At 32.9% G+C, this 20,055-nt stretch overlaps 2 protein-coding genes across 4 annotated transcripts; one reads left to right on the forward strand and one right to left on the reverse strand.

The window, feature by feature from the left end:
• Nucleotides 1-4,712: 4,712 nt before the first annotated feature.
• Nucleotides 4,713-12,929, reverse strand: LOC18108295 (TOM1-like protein 1). 2 transcript variants are annotated; one of them, XM_024591541.2, is made up of 5 exons: nucleotides 12,738-12,929; nucleotides 12,328-12,544; nucleotides 11,670-12,236; nucleotides 10,860-11,105; nucleotides 4,713-5,376 (listed from the first exon to the last, which is right to left on the reverse strand). In XM_024591541.2, exons 3-5 carry the CDS (start codon nucleotides 12,186-12,188, stop codon nucleotides 4,957-4,959), a joined length of 1,185 nt encoding a protein of 394 aa, XP_024447309.2. In that variant the 5' UTR covers nucleotides 12,189-12,236; nucleotides 12,328-12,544; nucleotides 12,738-12,929; the 3' UTR covers nucleotides 4,713-4,956. The 2 variants fall into 2 exon arrangements, with proteins under 2 accessions (XP_024447309.2, XP_024447307.2); XM_024591539.2 differs by lacking the exon at nucleotides 12,328-12,544.
• Nucleotides 12,930-14,960: 2,031 nt separating this feature from the next.
• On the forward strand, nucleotides 14,961-19,725 carry LOC18108297 (uncharacterized). Of its 2 annotated transcripts, none has more exons than XM_024591699.2 (8): nucleotides 14,961-15,134; nucleotides 15,229-15,484; nucleotides 15,582-15,640; nucleotides 16,863-16,922; nucleotides 17,036-17,105; nucleotides 17,977-18,046; nucleotides 18,814-18,840; nucleotides 19,322-19,725. In XM_024591699.2, the coding sequence occupies exons 2-8, from the start codon at nucleotides 15,260-15,262 to the stop codon at nucleotides 19,369-19,371; spliced, it is 561 nt and encodes a 186-aa protein (XP_024447467.1). In that variant the 5' UTR covers nucleotides 14,961-15,134; nucleotides 15,229-15,259; the 3' UTR covers nucleotides 19,372-19,725. The 2 variants fall into 2 exon arrangements, with proteins under 2 accessions (XP_024447467.1, XP_006371248.1); XM_006371186.3 differs by having other exon boundaries at nucleotides 14,963-15,134; nucleotides 15,243-15,484.
• The last annotated feature ends 330 nt before the right edge of the window (nucleotides 19,726-20,055 follow it).

The raw sequence follows: 20,055 nt of genomic DNA on the forward strand, positions 1-20,055 counted from the left end.
CTGATATTAAGAAAACAAAATAATTTTTTTGGAATTTTTGAAATATTGGCTAAGTTCTCGTGACTTTAATAAACTGGTTATTAAAGCTAAAATGCATGCTAAAATATTTTTTTTATTATTTTTCTTTGTTGTATGAAAATATGATGTAATTTTTTTTTTGAGAGACACGTATGCATGAAAACAAAAACATTTTTTTTTTAAGTTTTGACAAAAACCGGGTATTTTAATACCAGATTTGTATTTGTATGATGTAAAAATACAAACCAATATTAAGCAAAATTTAGTATAAAAATACGCGGAAGAATCACAAATTCTTGAAAATATTTTTTTGAAATTTTTTTGGGACCGGGCTAGAACCGGCCCACTCATTTTGGGCTGGGCCGGACTTGTCTGGCCCAGTGAACAGTGGAGCACTCTCCACTGTTCACGCAGAACAGTGGAGACGGTGTAGTGAAGAGGAGAAGAAGAAGGAAGAGGGGCGGACCTGCAGTGGCTTCAAGGAGGTGCTGCTGGCGGTTTCTGACCGGACAACGGCTTGGACGGTGGCTGACTTTTCTTCTTCTTCTCCGCGTCTTTTTTTTGCTCTGTGCTTCTCTGTTTCTGTTTTTTTTTTCTGTGTTTCTTCTTCTCGCCGCTTTTGTCTCCTACTTATCCTTTCTTCTTGTGTTTCTAATGGTGGCTGCTGTTGTGGGCGGAGCGACGGTGGTCCCAGGCGGAGATGCTGCAGTTTGTTTTCTTCTTCCCCGTGCAGAGGCGCAAGCCTCTGTTTCTCTGTATTTCTCTTCCTCTCACTTCTCTGCCTCTTCTTCTATTTTTGGACGTTGATGGTGCTGTCGGGGGTGACTAGGAGGAACAGTGGAGGCGATGGTGGTTCTTCTCTACGGTGGCGGGCAGTGTCTGCTGCTGTTTTTCTGCCTGTGCAGAGGTGCTGGCTCCTTCTTCTTCAAGGGTGTTGCAGCAGGGAAGGAAGATGGTGGGAGGCTGCCGGCGGTTGCTGACCAGTGGAGTTGCTATGGGGGGCGCCGGTGAGGAGTAGAGGCAAGCTGCTGCAATTCTTCTTTTCCCCTGTATGTTTCCTCTGTCAACAATGTTCACCTCTCTTTGTTCCTTCTCAAATCTCTCCTCTATTTTTTTTTAAACTCTCCTTTCTCTCGTCTTGCTCCCCTCTCTGTCACTACCTTTCTCTCCTTCTCCAAAATTTTGCCACCCCCCATTGGTTCTGTTCTCTCCCCTGTATTTATAGGCAGCCGGGGGAGAGGTTCACCATACCCTGTCCAAGTGCAGGGCATGGTGGCATGGGAGTTGCAGGGTATGGTTGTGTAGGTGTGGGTATGGGTCATGCGGGATTTTTGGGCAAGTGGGGTGGAGAGAGAGGGGGGAAGAATAGCGGGAAAAATTTTCAAAAATCTCCTTCTCCCCTGTCTCTGCATTTGCAGGGGAGAAGAAGCTGCACAGTGCCGTTCAAAACGGCACCGTGCAGTTTTTTTTTGTTTTTTTTTTCATTCATTTTTTTTTTGAAAAAAAGGAAAACAAAATTTGGGAGTGACCCAAAATTGGGTTATGACAATAGGCTCATCCAATTATTCTCTAACATCACTTGATGGACCATTAATGGTCATATGTTTTGATTAGGAACAATTGGTTGTACATAGATCAATTTTACTAATTTTTATCAAAATGAATGAATGATAGTAATTGAGAGTGGATAATATGACTTGAATTTTAAAATTGATAAACTCAAGCCTAAACATCCACCCAAGGTTTAACTCATTACAGTAGACCCATTCTAATCCCTATAGATAGATCATTGGTAGGTGGTGAGGCACAACAAACTTATTAGGAATAGAAGAAAAATAACAATGTAACTTACTTTAAATAGGATGTTTTTGGGTGATAATATTTTTTCTTTAGCATAACCAATCACGTACCTCAAAACTCTGAAGACTAGTTAGGATACCTAGTGACCATAATACCATGTGGCGACCTTTTTTTAATATAAAACTTTTTCCTCCCTTTCAAAACTAAAATTTGTTTTCTTATATAGGAAAGAGAGTGAGTCATCGTGATGTTAGGTTTGACAATCTTCACTCCTCCTATTAAAAAATCAAAACAATTCAAGAATGTTTTTAGATTCACTTTGATATCTTCAAATCAACTATTAATAGATAAGATATATTGACCAACAATGTTTTTTATGACAATCTTGAGATTGCATAGCCTTATCATCATCAACATACTCTTGAAAAACTTGTTATGCCATAAACAAACATTGACGCATCATCTTCTAAACCTAACATCTAGATCATAAAACACTCTTTGAACTCTAGCATGTCAAGAACAACAAGCTATTTTCATGTAAGGTTTTTTAAAAGATATTGTCTTTTCAGGTTAAACTTATTCAAAGAAATATCGTTCCTTATAAAAAAAAATAGGAAGCTATATTTCCCTTCAGGCTCAAAACCCTCTTGGGAACTAAGTTTTCCTCCAAAAACTTAATCTTTTAATTTTCCATGTTACATTTCCATTATCCATGCATAAAATACCTTGCTCTAATTTCAAATGCATCCTTCTCAATTTTCCATGTTGCATTTCAATGATCTATAAATTCATTTTGAATATTCAAAGTTTTAATGTATTGTATAATCCAATAAAGTGCCAACCAAACCTTGATTTTAATCTTTTCATGCCTTAATCTTCTCTATAAGACTAACATGTCATGGTCCCGACACAAAGAAACCTGCTTGATAAATGATGCTATTAGCAAACCTTGATACTCCTATTACTCGATCAAAGAAGAAAAAACAATCCACCCAACCTTTAAAAAAAGTTAGTTTGTCATCATTACTACCTCTTACATTAGATCATCCAACTATTCTTTCGGCCTAACCTTCAACTATTAATGATCCATTTACTTACAAACACCTTTTTCTTTTTCTTATTAAAGTAGAGTGCTATATATTCTATGGTCACTTTACCCCCTAACTTAAAAGGAAAAAAACCTAAAACATTTCTCATTCATCATAAATTTCTCAGTTTTTGTTGTTGTTGGTCAATTAATTGTTGTTAAAATTGTATAAAATCTTAAGCAAGAATTCCATACAAGAAAACAAATGTTGGAAGGTTCATACTTGCAAGCTTTTCTCTTTTTTTAACTTGGTTTTTTGTTTATAGGCTCCGCTTATGTTTTTTCCATTATGTTTCAGCTGAATTGACATTGTTAATGTTATTTTGCTACCCTTTCTTTCCCATACACTACTAAATTTTAATATGCTATTATCTTTAGTTTCTAACTTCAAAGACCAAGTTTTCTTAAATCTTTCATTACCATCAACACTATCTAATTGCATTTCATCCCTTTTTGTATATATTAATTTATTATCATGTCCTTACATGTCTTTTCCTTTTAAAATAAATAGTTTTTAACTTTGAAAAAAAAAAGAACCAAAATTTAATTGGCATTAATTTTTGTGTTTAATTTAAGCCCGTCGCTTGCGCGTAATATAGCATGAACACACTAACTAATTATTACTAATTAATATATTTATATTATCAAAACATTGTTTGAGCAACAAGTAGATTAAAAGTGAGGTTGGAAATCTGAACTCAATCATAAAAATTAAAAATTGATAAATCAAGTACTCATTAGGAGATTGTAAGATAGATTGGGTTTCAATAAAGTTTTAGTTATTTCTTTCTTTATGTTCTTCTTTCTCTTTCTCTCAAATTTCTAAATTGTTTCTCTCTTATTTCTTAACTACTTTGCAACTTTTATCCATTACATAATCATTCTAAATCTTGTATCGATTGTTAGCTGAGTAACTCTTGGAATATATGGAAAAGTGATTAATTGAGCAAGATCTAGTGATTTTAAAAAGATTAGAAGATTAAAAATATCAATCAAGAATTTTGTAAAGGTAATTTTACACCCATAATAAGAAATGTGATGATATGGTTTTGCAACACAATCATAAAATTGATGAGATAAAATAATTGGTTTGTGGACTTCGACGTATTCCAACAAAAGAAAAGAATAATGATAGAAAAGTTGGAGTTAATAGATCTAATAATGGTGTTATGGTTCCCATGATGGGGAAATTAATAACGAGTTCTTGAACAAAAGGTATATAAGAATAAGTAAAAAATCTAGGATACTATACTAAAATAAGAATGTCCCAATAAGAGTTTCCAAGAATTTTTGGGTAAATGGTTATGGTAAAATAATCTATTTTTGAGTTATCTTCAAATTCATTTTCTTTTCTTCCCAAAAAAAAAGATGAAACAATGCTATTTTGAACGGTATTGTTCTTCTTCTTCTTTCCCTATACGCGCAGAGGCAGGGAAGATTTTTCTCTGCCAAACTATTATTTATGAACCAATGTAACTTGAGAAATAAAAATGAAATGCATGCATACCTCCAAATGAGCAAATAGTCTGAGCAAATAGTGACAGTGGATAACGAGCACCAACAAAACAAAACACCAAAAGGCAAAGTTTCAAGGATTATAATTTGATGATATGAATAAGAAGACGCGAGATGATCTCCATACTAGAAAAAAAAAAAAAATTGGTGATAGCACGGGGCAAAGACATTCTAGACCTTTGTTTCTATTTTCAATAATTCATGAAATTGCGAATCTTTCAAAAAGTTAAAAATTAAAAGTTTGAAGTTCTAAGAAATTGAGGAGATCAAAAATGAGTTATGACAGCACATAGAAGCAGCAACAAAATCATTGGAAGAGCATAATGCGTGTAAAATACATACAATCTCACTCCCAAAAGCAAATTGTATAGCGAAATCCAAGCATGAACAACTTGCAGAAAACAGAAAATATACATAAAACAATGGAAGTACCATGCAAAAGAGAAGCCACAACCCACTTTTTATGAATGCAATAATTAAAATTCAATTCAAACTCAATTTGTGATCAGCACCTAAATAGCCTGGTATAGTGTTGCTTAGAAGGTTATGAGGTCGTCTTTAGAAGATTGCTGTTTCTTCGGGTCATGCACAACTTGGGATGTACCCCCACCCTTCTTACCAAAGATCATTTCATCAAGATCATCCATCATGTCATCATTGCTCCCTCCATGAGTCCCACCTCGTGAACCTGCAGGTTTCCTGACCAACGCATCTTCTTTCGCATTAACAGGTGAATCAGGCTCGACAGCAACAGGAATCATAGCAGGTTCAGGTATAACTGGAACCACTGATGGGGCTTTTAACTCTTCATACTTGGAGAGAACTTTCTGGATCTCGTCATTCACATTCAAAGCTTCAAAAAGCAGGGCCTCATTATCTCCAGCCTTCTCAATGATTCTTTGCACAGTCAATTGTGACTGCCGACACTGATGGACTAGAGTAGTCGTCAAATCATCCTGCCAATCAAAACAAAGCATTCTATAACTGAGATCTCAAACAAGAATTACTTGTTGCTCAACTTCTGAAATAGATTTCCCAAGTGAACCAACCCCTGCCCCAAACCAAAACAAGCATCATCATCTCCGCTAACATAAACAAAATTCCATCATGGATACTTAGAACGAGAAAACAACAATAAACCAAGTCGCTTCTTGAAACAGAGGAATTAAGGAAATCAGCATGCACATCAAGATAAATGAAAAAGCTATAGCATGGCAAGTGTTGGACAACAATCTTGGAGGATTTGCATACAGAAAGATGTGAATCATTAGCCATTCTCTAGGTTTAACATGGCATCAACAACTTCTAGTTTAACATAGTATGAAGCACCATTAACTACTTTTGCAGCCTCCAGGCTCTTCCATAAACTTGGTTCACTGATCAGAATTCTTACTGACAGTTATTGCTAATTCAAAGCCTTTTGTTTTTATGAGATGGAATTTTAGTGCATCTGTTCACCACCTAGTATGAATACACATTCAATTAACATAGCAATACGTTTTAGAATTAAGGGAGAAAATGCAAGTTGCAGGAAAAGAAAGAGATTGTTCAATAAACCAAAATAAAACAAGTAAATTTCGTAAGTTCTCTTGATAATAGACAACTATTTGAAAGTATCAAAATTACAGAGAGAGAAATTTGGTCCTAATTAAGATATCATACTTTACTTTTCTTCAACCACCTTATGCAGCCGCAACATGTATTGGAAGGAAAATAAAAAATTTTAAGGACAAGATGCTAGGTGGAAGATGGTAAATCAAAAAACTTCAGGGAGGTTCATGATAGGATTAGGTCGACAACATAACAATTGATCTTGAGATATTGCAATGTATGCTCCACTCTTTATCTGTTAGGACATGTGCAGTACAACAGGTTAAAGCAATACAGGATTAAGGAAAAATGGCCAGATATTGTGGAAGACAAATGAAAAGCAAAAATTCTCCACTGAATAATGTCTGTTCTTTTATTTTATCTGATAGGCAATCCCAGCCATCCTGGTGGAAACTGGCATATTTCCCGCTTCAAATTACTGCAAATCATGTTGACCCAATCCTTATAAAATATAATAGCTATGCACTTCGAGAGATATCACACCCAATGGCACATCCCTGTAGAGACAGGAGACAGGAACAGCCTCCTCTAGTATGCTTACCTTGTTGAACAGTTACACACATTTATGTTTACATTTTTCAAAGGTACTCACTATATTTGATCATCAAAATTAAATAGAAAATTTTCAATATTTAACTTATTGATCTTATTTTTTAGTTTTGACCAAATTGAATTAATGGATCCAAAACTGACATGAAAAGAATTGAGTGCTGATACAGCCTCTACATTTAGCCATGTTCTTGCCCCTCCTAGAATTTTGTTCACAATTCACCACTAATCAAACATTTATTTGTCAACAAGTAAGACTCCTCATCTGATTGGTGAGGATGAGTTTTCTTTTTTTGCGTCATAAAACAGTACAACATTATACCCCAAAATTCAAACAAACTAATATTTAAATCAATTCATGCATGTATGCTCTTGAAACAGGGGGGGGGGGGATGCGAAGCAGTATTAACTTGGGAAAGTTTATTCCCACTTGTTTATCTAAAATGATTAATTTGACAGCAAACAGTCAGACTATGAGGGGGCTAAGAATCAGCAATCTTTTGAATTTTCCCTTGCTTTCTACCATCTCAACTACAAGAAGTAAATGTAAATAAAAACTGAAAGCAGATCAACTAATGTCTTGGAACATTTACTCATTTCATTTCTATTTTATAACAGCTATGAACTTACATCAACAATTGCCTGCTGTTTCTTATGGGTCACTGGGTCCCTATCCTCAAAATTTTTCATTGTAGTTTACATAAGGTTTCACTATTAAAAGTAGATTCTGTTTGATTAGTTGTACAACATCAACTGATATTTTGCTAAGTTCTGTTAATAATTTGTTTAATAACAGCAAAAGTTATTAAGCAAGGCCACTCTTTAAACACAATTGTAACCTAATACACAAATGAAAATTAAATTCTCTTCATTGAATTCAAGACACGGGAGAAACAAAGAGAATTATATAATGAAGAGAATAGAGATTGTAAAGACTCTTGTTTTATTTGATGGGGAAAAAAAAAACCTTTAATGATCTTTCTATTTTTTCTCTATCCAACCAAAAATAGGTAAATTCATAGGGATCTGGACGGCAAAACATATGCAGATAGATCTACACACGTATGTTCCTATTGGTTGCCTCTTTAAAAAAAATAAGAAGAAAACACAGCATTTCCCACTCTCACTAGTCCAGCTTGATGAATGCAATGTCTGTCAGACATTCTCATTCTTCATGAGGCAATTTTGATTCGGCTCAAGAAACCAAAATAGATATAGTTAATTCGACAATAATTTCCTCCTGGCCGGTTTGGAAACTTCCTCCTATCCATAGGTGTCATGTTACCATGTATCAAGCATCATTAATTGTGTTTTTAAATGAATCTTTTCTCTGACCAATTTTTTATTGCTTGATAGATCTTTTATTTCCATCCTAAGTCTATGATTTTTTCTCACCCATGCTGTCCTAATAACATGACAGTTATGGGCAGGCGGAGACTCCCTCCAACCCGGGTAGGGAAAAAATTATTGTCCTAGCTAACCAGTCAGCAAAAAAAGTTTCCATATGAGAAGTGGGCTGATTATAACAATATGTTTGCATTGGAAACATTTTCAGAGATGAACTTGGACGAAGACATTAACATCACACAGTGAAAAAACCCAAAACTACCACCTTTTCACATGAGCTTTAAGAATGACGTCAACATCAAATACTAAGAACTCACATATGCATGTTGTCATCCCTGGCCCCCAGCTGCTAAGAATCCCTAAACTTATACCAATTTAAGAGTCCTGTTTTAATGCAAATCAAATCAATTTGAACATCAAAAATATATACACACATGTTACAAGTGCAAAATATGGAAGCTCGGGATTCCATGTTGTTATTCTGTCCTTCCTTCCAGTGGTACTGTTACTTTGCTGCCATTGCTGAAATTGGCACAAACAAGACTGATTCTTCTATTGAATCAGTCCTTGTTGGTTCTATGTGTGTTAATACTTGCTCCAACATGCCTTCTTATAATGATATACATCTTGACCCATGTATGTATACGTAGATGGTTGTATGGTATAATATGACGGAGTTGACACACTGGGTTATATTGAAGCTATGGTATGAGAAACACATAGTAGCATTCTTTTAAGCAGGTTGACAGTTGTTGGGATAGATTGAGAATGTTTGGTTGCAAGCAGAATTTCACTGAACATTTTTGTCTCATCCATTTTCAAGATGTATGAGAAGCAACCAAACACTCTTAGATCAATGATTGGAAGATGTTGTGTACTGACACAAATACACATGTAAATAAGTTGTTCCTCAAGTTGTTTGTAACTTTAGATATGGAATTCCTAGTATTAGATAATGATTACTCGAAGTATCATCTACAAAAAATTGTTAGAATTTACAGGCCAAATTCATTTTTTTTATCTTATCCAAGTAGACTTTGAAAAAATATAATGTTCAAATATCTGGGCAACTGAACTTGTGAGTTAACAGGGCAAGTGGCATTAAAATTGAGAAATAAAGATAAATAAGAGGTGTTAAACCAAAAAAAAAAGTACAAATAGGAGGCTAAGACAGAAAAACAATAAGCTGGGGCCTCTAAACAGAGCTATCTATTTCTACAATAGACACACACATAAACAAACAGAGCTCCCCTCTCTCTCTCTACATGTGTTTATTTCCCCTACTCAATCCTCAATGCCTTCTACAATTCCCAATTCCGAAAAAGAATTGAAAATCACATTTCAACTGCAAACAATTAAGAATTTTTAAAAGTAAATATATGTTTATATTAAAAACATACAAAAATTAAGAGATAATGCGAAAATACTCAACCATATCTCCATGGTTGTTAAACTTGCATTTTGACATGTACAGTTTAACAAGGTTCTGGAAACAATAAAACTTGTCGCCATGCTCATAAAACTGAGTCAACCAGGAATTGAAGCAAAATCAGTATTTAAAAAGTTGGAATTGTTAAAATCACAAATAGAATTGCAATGATAACATGTCTACATTTTATCAGTCTTTAGTATCTTATAAATGAATAAAGTACGTATTCATTTTAATTGGTGACATTTGGCTTCTTTTGGAGGACTTGAGTCATTAGGGATGACATTGCAATAAGCACCACTGATTGATTGACTTTGGAAGGGAAAATAAAACAACAAAAAAATTGAATTTATAGATAAGATTTCAGTTTTACTTTTTTTTTTTCTAAATCAAAATTTTATTAAATAGTTATTATATCATCAAAATCTAAAAGGAAAATTTGATGCAGACCCTAAAATAATAAATAAATAAATAATATGCAAAGTTATGCATTCACCATGGAAATAAGTCCACAAAAAGTTATGTCTACATGCAACCAAAAATACCAGCAAAGACCGACATAATTGCTTTGGCATTGACATAGATAAGACCGACTGTTTCTATAAGGTTTTTCTTTCTTCAACTTTTTTCTTTTTTGGGGTGGAGGGTTTGCTTGTTCCTGCATTCAAATTGGAAATCCGAGATTCTTAGAAAAATGGGCCAACTTATAAAGAATGTTCTCCATCGTCAATATAAAATTAAGAAATTAGAAATGTTCTATTTTTTCTTTGACCAGCATGTTACATCTGAACATGATAATCTTGTTTTTAATAATCCACTTAAAAAAGCCCACTCAAAAATAGCCTTATTTTTTCACAATTTAGCAGGTCCTAAGAATGGTTAGATAAGTCAATTTAGGTTGTGTGTTACTTTTCAGAAAATAGTTTTTTTTGGTTTTTGGCTCTAGTTTTCTTATTTATTCTAAAGAGATTTTTCCATAGAAAAATAAGGAAACATGTTTATTAAATACATCTTTTTTCAAAATGGAAAACAAGTGCCTTATTTGGCTTAAATTAAAAATATGAAAAGGAATGAACACATAACATTAGGTTAACCAAACAAGGCTCTTATTTTTATTGTGGATAATTTGGAAAACAACTATTTTTGTGTTTTCCAATTTTATGAAGAAGTAGAGAATTAGAAAACACAAAGTTTCTAAGAAATCAATTTTCATTTTCAGTTAGTAGACACATTTTCTTTAGTTTTCTATTTCTGAGAAAAAAAATTCTGCAAAACTGAAAAAATTTTCACAAGTAAACACAACTTTAATATCTTTAGAATGTTAGTTACTTTACCAAAGTCAAGTGAAAGTAAAAGAACAAAAGAATTCATACACAAACAATAAGAAGAGTTTAGGCATCTCATATTTGAAGTAGGATTATAGAGCTATTTTTTTATCTAATCAAAACCAATACATCCACACCAAATTAATTGGATATCGAAAACTTGTAAGATAAGAAGTACCTGTAATGCATCTTGTTCAGGTGAAGAGGACAACACTGTAGCGAGAAGCTCTATGCTGTTTCTTGCCACATCAAATGCTTCCTTTGTCTGTTCAGCTGTAAAGCTTTGCAGAGGAATATCATACTCAATCTGCCGTGCAAGACTAGTATCCACTTCTGGTGCCGACACAGAACGAGGTGGGGTGAAGATAGGCACTAAACTCTCATTGTCACGACCAGGGAACCGGATACCCCTTGATTTTAAACTCTTTAGAACAAAACGAACAAGTCAAGAAACAATAATGGTTCAAGAATTCATAAATCTGCACTAACCAAAGGACTACGTGAATTTATCTTCTATAGAAACACTGCAAAACAAAGCACCTGCATAATTTTCATCTGTGATCCATAAGACAATTTATTTCCACAAATATCCAAAGCAAACAAATCCTCTGTCAAATTAAATATGGAACAGTTCATTTAACTTCTATGGGTGAATTTTGGCATATTTACCCAGCCAACTTATTTTGATTTTACGACTCCCTCCCTTTCAACCAAGATTGTTAGGGCTAAGAATCATATTTCATCAAGCAGACAACTCTCTATGATATACTCTATAAAAAGGCTGACAGCCAAATAAAACCAACATCCAATATATCAATCCAAGTAATAGGAACTAATAGGAGATAGGGGGGGAAGCTGAACTTGAGACAACTATTAACATTAAATAATATTTTGTTGCTAGCAAGCCAAAAGACAATTGAGAATAGAACATTCCTTTTCTTTACCAAACATTCAAAAAGTGAAATCACTAAGAAACAAAAAGGAGTACCTTGTATGTTTCTTCAAAAACAGGTAAATAGCGCAGTTCACTGGTTGACTCTCCCCATGCTTCAATGAGCAATAGAGCTTTATTCCTATTATTGACGACAGTCTGAGGATCATCAATCAACTTTACCATTTCATCAAGAACCCTCTCAGCCGCCACCTCTGAGAAAGCCTTCTCACAATTCTTAGCACATGTTTCAAGCAACACTAAGGCTAAATACTGTACCCTAGCATTTTTTATCATGATCCTCTTCTTTATGCCACGAATCAATTCAACACTACTAACTTTTTCATGATCGATCATGTCACAGATATCAAGATTCATGGCCCAATCAGGCTCATCAAGCGTCTCTGCAGTGGCATCCTCGACAAGTTTATCGGCTTGGTTAGGACCTTGTAATAGCTCCTTCACCTTGAAGCTCATTGAGCTCATGCCTGCACTCATCTTTCGACCCACCTCGGCACCTCCAATCTTGAGGCGTTCGCCAAAAGCACTGACCTTCTCCATCAAATTGTCACTCATCTTCGCAGCCTTTTCCAAACCCTAAGATCAAGTCTTCAAATTGTTGTCCTGAAAGTCCAATAACCGACATAAACCAGAACAAAACCACGATACATCAAGTAGCAGAGAGCAAAAGGGATAACAAAAGCGAGTTTTTCACCTTTTGAAGCAACACGAAACAGAAAAGGATTCAAAATTTGACTTCTTTCTTTGCCTTATATTTTTCCGCTTGAGAGAATCATCTAATTAGAGAATATTAGGAGAGAGAGGACGACAGATTTGTTTGGGTGGTAGTTCTCTTCTCTAGGGGGGAAAAGTAGAGTCAACTCAACTATATTTCAAAGTTTGATCAAAATTCAAAGCTTTCTCAATTTTCTCTGAAACCAAACAAATATAGAAGACTGAGAAATCCAAATAAAAAACCCTCAAAATTCTGTTACTTTAATTTGATGAGCTGAGCATATTACAAGAACTCAGACATGATCAGATCAAATTAAAGACCACAATCTGAAAAAATAAACCTAACCTATTTTATTATTCCCGTGTAAGAAAAATAAAAGGATAGATTACCTTAGCAGTTTGTTGTTGTTATTGTTGTTGTTGTTGTTGTTGAGTCTTGACGATGATGATCTTTCGAAGGACCTTCTGTTTGTTTCAGTCTCCTTATTAACGTGCAAAGAAAATTAACATAATAATATTTCAGTTATTTTAAGGTATTTTTCGTTTGTACTTCTCCCATTGCTTAGAATTTTTTTTTTTTTTTTTTTCCTTTGGCTTATAAGGGAATTTATACCTACAGCGGCCCATTCGCCGGCCAAGCCGTCCTCCTTTTTCATTTTTCTTTCTTTCAAAATCGATGAACTCCATTCAAATATTCTTTATATTCAATTCTAATGAAAATGAAAATGTAGGAAAATTTTATATCTTTACAGCTAAAATAAACAAATACATTCACTCATACAAAACAATAATTATTCATGATAAAAATAGAAAATAAAATTAAAATCAATTGAATTCACTTAAATAAAAAAATCTTAATGAGTTAAGAGAGTTAAAAGATAATCGACCAATCAACTAAGTAATTAGAAATCATAATAAATAAATAAATAATAATTGATCAACGTTAATAACTAAAAATATAATTATATTTAGAGCAATAATTATCAATAAAATAATCAATCAAAAATCACAAACTAACTTAAAATTCATGTTTTTGTTAGAAATTACTGACATGTTCAATTCATGTTTTTAAAGTCACAAAAATATTGAGTTACAATGTTTAAAATATTAGTTATAGTAACAAAAACTTAGAACTTAACCAGTATTAGAGATGTTTAAAGATGAGTATTTATCATTTAATCCATTATTATAACACAGAATTAAACCTACACACACTTTTAATATCCACATATCCATTATGTTTTCATCAATTCCAATAAAGTCATCACCATTAATTATAAATGAACATGTTGGTGTATAGATGTCATTATATATATATATATATATATGAAAAAATTTAGTCAACTTGCTCTTGAAAGAATATCTTATTATTAATTTATAAATCTTTTTACTGTTAATATAAGGACTTTTTAGATAAAGATGGAAAGCGCAACAAACACAACTTATCAAAGCAACATCTCACATGTAATTACTTGAATCACACTTTCTTTGTTGTATATTTATCTCTTTATGCGACATTATATTTTTCAAACTTTTATAATTTGTAAATAATTGTACTTGACATCCTAAAGCAAACACTATAGTGATAAACTCTAAGTGATGAAAATGATAATTAACCTTATAAAGTTTCAATTGCCTTGAAGCGTAGGTAATCATCCTTTTATGCAGCATCGAAACACAACCTAATTCTTTTTTTATATGTCATTATAAACAATAAATCATTTTAATTATGAAGGAATTATCAATAAATAGCCGTTGTTAGTCTTCCTTTTGGTTTTTTCTTATCCATTTCCACCTTATTTCTTTTTATGTCAACTAAGTCAAAGGGATTGTTGCTATTATTAAAAATCCCTTAATAAACTTCTTGTAATAACTCGAAAATCCAAGAAAACTTTGAATCTCTATCATATTTACATATCTCTACTAAAAAGCCTACTTCTTTTAACCGAAAGTTATACCTATTCAATTTGGATCTAATTTCTTTTATATATATATATATATATATATATGTTTTCAAAATAATTTTTAAATTTAAATGTAAATTAATATCCATTATCTTTTTTATTTTGTTTATTTAGACTCTTTTAAATAACGGTTATTTTTTAGTTATTTTATATGCATTTAAATTTTTTAAGAGATTTTCTAATTCATTTATATTTTTTATGTTTTATATCAATAAATTTTATATTAAAAAATTAAAAAAAATTTATTTATAGATAATATTTTTAATACGTGTAACTTTTCATGATATATTTTTATTTTTTATTTTATTTAATTAATTTCACATGTGTTTATTTTTATTATAATTTAATTAAATAAAAAATCAATTTTTATGAATAAAATCCTTAAACACAACCATTTCAAACATCTAAGTCGTGAAAATGAATATCTTGATTTATATCTGACTCTTAATTTTTTAATTTTTATCTTTATATATTGTTAATAAATTTTTATATATTTATTATTGCACATAATTCTTAATTTAATATATTAAATATGTACATAAGTTTTTTAATTTTAATTTTTTATATAAAAAATAGATTGAAAAAATCTGTATATTTAATTTTTTTATGAAAAAGATCTGACTTGAAATAGGTAGTGTGTGTGTGTATATGTCTGTATATATAATACCCGTAGCAGCAGCAGCAAACTAGCCAGTGAAAAAATAAAAAGACGACTCGATACACAGAGTGTATTCTGCTGGGTTTAACCTAAATTGTAGAGGCAGGAGAAGTGCGCATCTCAATTGATCATTTCGTGGTGATCGGTTTCTGAACAACTGCACAGGTGTAGCTTCTCCCCGAACTATGATTCTTATTCTATTTTTTATATTTTTTAGGCTAAAGTTTTTATATGTATAATAATAATGTTAATAATCTAGGGTTTGAATTGCAGGTAGAGTAATTGAATTGATGGATTTGAATTGGCTTAGTGCCATATTAGTTGGGGCAGGCTGCCTTGCTTTAGGTTACTGCATTGGGACACGCTGCCCTTCTTTCATCTTTTTAAGGTTAACACCAAAAGTGGTTAAAGACACCAAAACTAACCCTAGTAGTCATCATGGAAACAAGAAAAACAAGTCCAAAGAACCATTTGAGATTGATAAGCTGGCTGATATTCTTGATGATTTCAAGATGGTAATGCCTTTTTTTTTCCATCTGAAAAATGAAGTATGTCCTTATTACAATTTCTTTATATGATTTTTTTTATATTTCTTTATCCTTTTTAATGTAGGTGTTGGTTGTCAGAAACGATCTTAAGATGGGAAAAGGGAAAATTGCAGCTCAATGCAGGTTGCCTTCTTTATTCTTCAGGAGCTGTCTTTGTGTTAGCTATTAGTTGGAACAAGGGAGCTATATCTTACTTTCTTTTTACAGAATTATTCCTTTTCTTTTTCAAAATCTTGTTAGATTTAGACTAAAGAGGCTATAAAATGACATTCAAATTCGCTAGAGTAAACTAGTTTTAGCTGATACTTGAATTACTTTCTGGGTCCGGAGGCTGTTCTCTTATCTGTAGAATAGACAGACAGTTCTAGAGATAGAAGCAAACAACTTAAAAGATAGCTGATTATTCTTTTTTTTGTGAACCCAAAACAATTACGATATCAGTTATTGACACCATTTGTATAACAATTCATCAGTGGAAACTTTATTGATTGGTGGTTTGGCAATTGAGAGATTATCTGATTATCAAGAAATCCCATGATGGCTGATTTTCTAGCTTGTTGACCACTGAGACCATCTACTGAATAGCTTCTGTAACTAATTGTCAAGGGAACAACCAACTACAGCCTGGTTTTGTGTACAAGTAGCACGATAATATATGATTAAATTGTTTTATGATATTGGCATGTTGGTATATGAAGAACAACATTGAGACATTTAGCAAGTGAGTTTAAAAGTGGAAAATCTTCCAAAAGTAAAAGTGGCCTTGGCTAGTGTTTTCAGATATGGTAAGTTTGGATTATTTAGTTTCGCAAAAGTTGGGTTACAAATCTGCTTTACTGGCTATGCTGTGGTTCACGGCCTCTTTTGCATCCCAACACCTACCAACTTATTGGATGTTACCTTGAATGTCGCATAACTATGTGGCTTATAGATCCTGTTGAGAAGTTATCGATTTGGATCTATATTTCAGTCTCATTTATTTGTTGAAGCAGTTGCCACCAGGGACCAGAGGGTCTACTTTTACCCTATGGTTTTGCCACAATTGTTGTCTGATTAAAATATGGTCTTAGATACCATATCCCCTTCTTTCACCTTTCCCTGTTTCTTTCATGCACCGAGGCAGATTATTATTTGTTACTTTGATGACTATTCGTTCTCCTGATCTTTAGTAAATAGTTGATTACTTGACACTGACAAGAGTCAAATTTTTGCCATATTCCTTTGAACATGCAGTCCTCCTATTCAATGATAGATTAACATTAACAATCCTCATTCATGTAATTTTCATGTTCTTTTTCTATGATTGAACACTGTTTAAATTTTTGTGATTTGTCATTGGTTTTAGTCATGCAACTTTGGGCCTGTATAAAAAGCTTCTTAACCGAGCACCTAAGGCTTTAAACAGGTACTACACTTGCTGTTCTAAATGACATAGCCTTATGGTTATGCTTTTTTGCTCCTCGCTTTTCTCTTTTGTGCCACTTCTTCTTCAGTTTCAAATATTTTGCAAATATGCAGGTGGGAGATGTGTGCTCAGCCAAAGGTGGTCGTGAAAATTGAAAGTGAGGAGGATATGCTTGTTTTGCAAGTCAGTATGTCAATTTTTTTTTTGTGTCACCTCAGTTAATTTCATCAAATTGATACTATGGGATCATTTTTGTTTTTTGCTATTTCAAGGAAAAATAGTAGACAGTATCATTTAACTTGTTAGTCTATAAATGGATGACAAATGAATTTCCGATGTGTATAGTTTTATATGTTTAAAGCTACAAAAACTTTTCTCCTTATCTGGACACAGAGATATATTATGGATTTTTTTAGTCTTAGGTTAAAGGAATTTTCCTTTAGCCTTGTTTCAACCATCTTTCTTGATGGCAAGTTTAGGTTTCTAAGTGAATTTTTAAGCCGCCTCTCCCAGCTTATAGCCCAATTCACTACGCCTACCTTTGTTTTTACCGGTGCCACTTTGCAGCCTGGTGGTACATTCATTGACCTATTCATCCAATCAAACTGAATATCAGTTGTAGTTGATGTGTGCATCAGATGAGAACCCTAAAAAAATAGCAGACATCAAAATGAACTCAACAAAAATTTGGAAAGTTCGCTTAGTACCTCTTGATATTCTTGGGAATGCATCCCAGTTGAACATCCAAGCTCATTTTTGCAGCAAATTTCTCTTTTTCGAGGTTTTTCTCAACCATTGCATTTGTGTTTGCTGTTATGCTAGTTAAATAGGTAAAAAGACCAACCAACTTATGATGCCTTTTTTTTTTATATATAATTTTAAAGCTTTGTTGGCTGAGACTATTATCTATTTTATTCCGAGTCTGATGTTTCAACTATGACCTTTTATTCTACTGGTTTTAGTGCTGTTCTCCTTTATTTTTATTATGGTTTCCATAATTTGTTGTTTATCTGGTCTGATTCATTCTTGACGAATTCATTTTCAACTATTACAGGAGAGGGCAAAATCACTTAAACTACCAACCCATATTACTATTGATGCTGGAAGAACACAGATTGCTCCAAGTGAGTTGCAAAGCTGATTTTTATTTTATTTAGATTGATGATTGCTCATAAAATTTCATTTTTTTGGGAGTATTATTTTTGCCTTGAACTCACATGGAATGGTTTTTTTTATGTAATTTAAATTTTAGGAAGAATGGTAATTCATGAGTTTGTAGAATCAAATTAACAGGATGTAGAAAAATGCATTTGAGCTGTAGTTAGTGTGGGGGTGGGAGGCAGTAGCAGGAATTTGGCTAAAAGGTGGAAGCGAGAAATCACTTAAATTTTTTTGAAGCACAAAGCCATTTGGGATATGTTATTTCGCTTATAAATTTCCAAAAAGTATTTGTTGTGAAGTTAATGGATTAGAAACTTGGAAGTATCTCAAACCTCAGACAGGCAGACCTATTTTTGACAGTCTAGGTGATCATATTATTGATTCATTGAACATTTTAGCAGCTGCAAGTCTCTAATAATGTGATTGTTATTTTTTCTTAAATTAACATGAGATTTTGATAGTATGCATGTGTTTGTATATTCTAATGGCGCAATTGAACAAGTGTGAATGGGATTAGCATGTTTCCTTGAAAACTGAAGAAAAACCAAGCTTTCTTGCACTTTGATTTTTTGGTTATGGATGTTGCTCCAAATGCCTGATTTGCTTCTTTAAACTCATTTATACCAAAAAGTGTGTTCCAACAAGCTTGCTATCCAATTTACCTACAGTGCATTTTCTTTTGGTCTTTAACAAAAGTTGGACTGAAATTTATTTGTTGCTGTTGATTCAGATTCAAGAACAGTGATGGCTATTCTTGGTAAGAGTTTCCGTTCCAGTATGCTTGTGTCATATCAGCTATATGATTTGTCTGTGTTGGATCTATTTGTAGTTTGTTTGTTAAATTTGCTTTACTTTAGATCAAAAAATGGTCTATTAAATAGTAAAATTAGATGTAAGAATTTATGAACTACATAATCTAGCTTTCAGAAAATATGGAAATTATGAGCAAAAAGTATTTAACATACTTTTACGACATTAACAATAGAAAATGTAACTTTTGACAAGTCAGTAAGTTTTTACTTGAATTTCGTTGTTAACCTTCAAAGTTCAAGTATGTAATTAACTGAAGATATTGGTTGATTCATGGCTTTTTTCATAATAGGGTGCTCCCAAATCTTATTTTCCAGAATATATTCAGTGTTATCCTTGTATGACTCAAAAACTAACAAGAGAAACGATTTGGTGGAGCCTGCATGCTGTTAACTACGCTTCCATTCTCTAAACCTCTGTTTTTGCAGGACCTGTTGAAGTGGTTGATGATGTCACAGGTGGGCTGAAGCTTTTGTAGTAGCTTCTTCATTGAGGTGATGACCTTTAAGCCCTACTGACTGAGTTTTCTGAAGATCTCACCGACAATGAACAATGTTCTACACATTTGAAGGAAAATTGATCAATCAATATATGAGAAAACCAGTCTGCAAGGCCTTATCAATCAATTTCATGATCATTACTTTTAATAGTACTTTTTTATGGTGGCAAAAATTTTGTAATTGCCCAGCCATGGTGGCGATTGCAGTACTTGGAAGTTATTTGCGCAGAAGATGGGGTAACAATGATTTCCCTTGATTTTATTAGCACAAGATTTGGCATCTCTGTTACTTTCTAATTAATTGCAATGTTAATTTGGTTATTAAGAAGATAATTGGTTGACAAGAAGGAGACAACATAACGATGTTTTGTGTTTTTTAGCGTGCCAGCGAAACTGTGGAAAACAGCAAGTAAGAAGGTAAATATTCTAACTCTCTTTTTTTGTTCTTTGTAAAAATTGGGGGTTTTGAAACTTGGATTCTCAAATATAATCCTGAAATGTGATATTGGTTGAAATGAAAATAGTCGTTCATATGCGCTTTGTGTGCATGATATAATAGAGTTGTTCAAGTTCTTGGAGAAGGATTTGACATGAGTGTTTAGTTAATTTTACTCATAAGATTAGTTAATTTCTTTTAGTTTTCATATATACAGTCAATATTGC

The sequence above is a fragment of the Populus trichocarpa genome, chromosome 19 (genome assembly GCF_000002775.5).
Source record: "Populus trichocarpa isolate Nisqually-1 chromosome 19, P.trichocarpa_v4.1, whole genome shotgun sequence".
NCBI lineage: Eukaryota > Viridiplantae > Streptophyta > Magnoliopsida > Malpighiales > Salicaceae > Populus > Populus trichocarpa.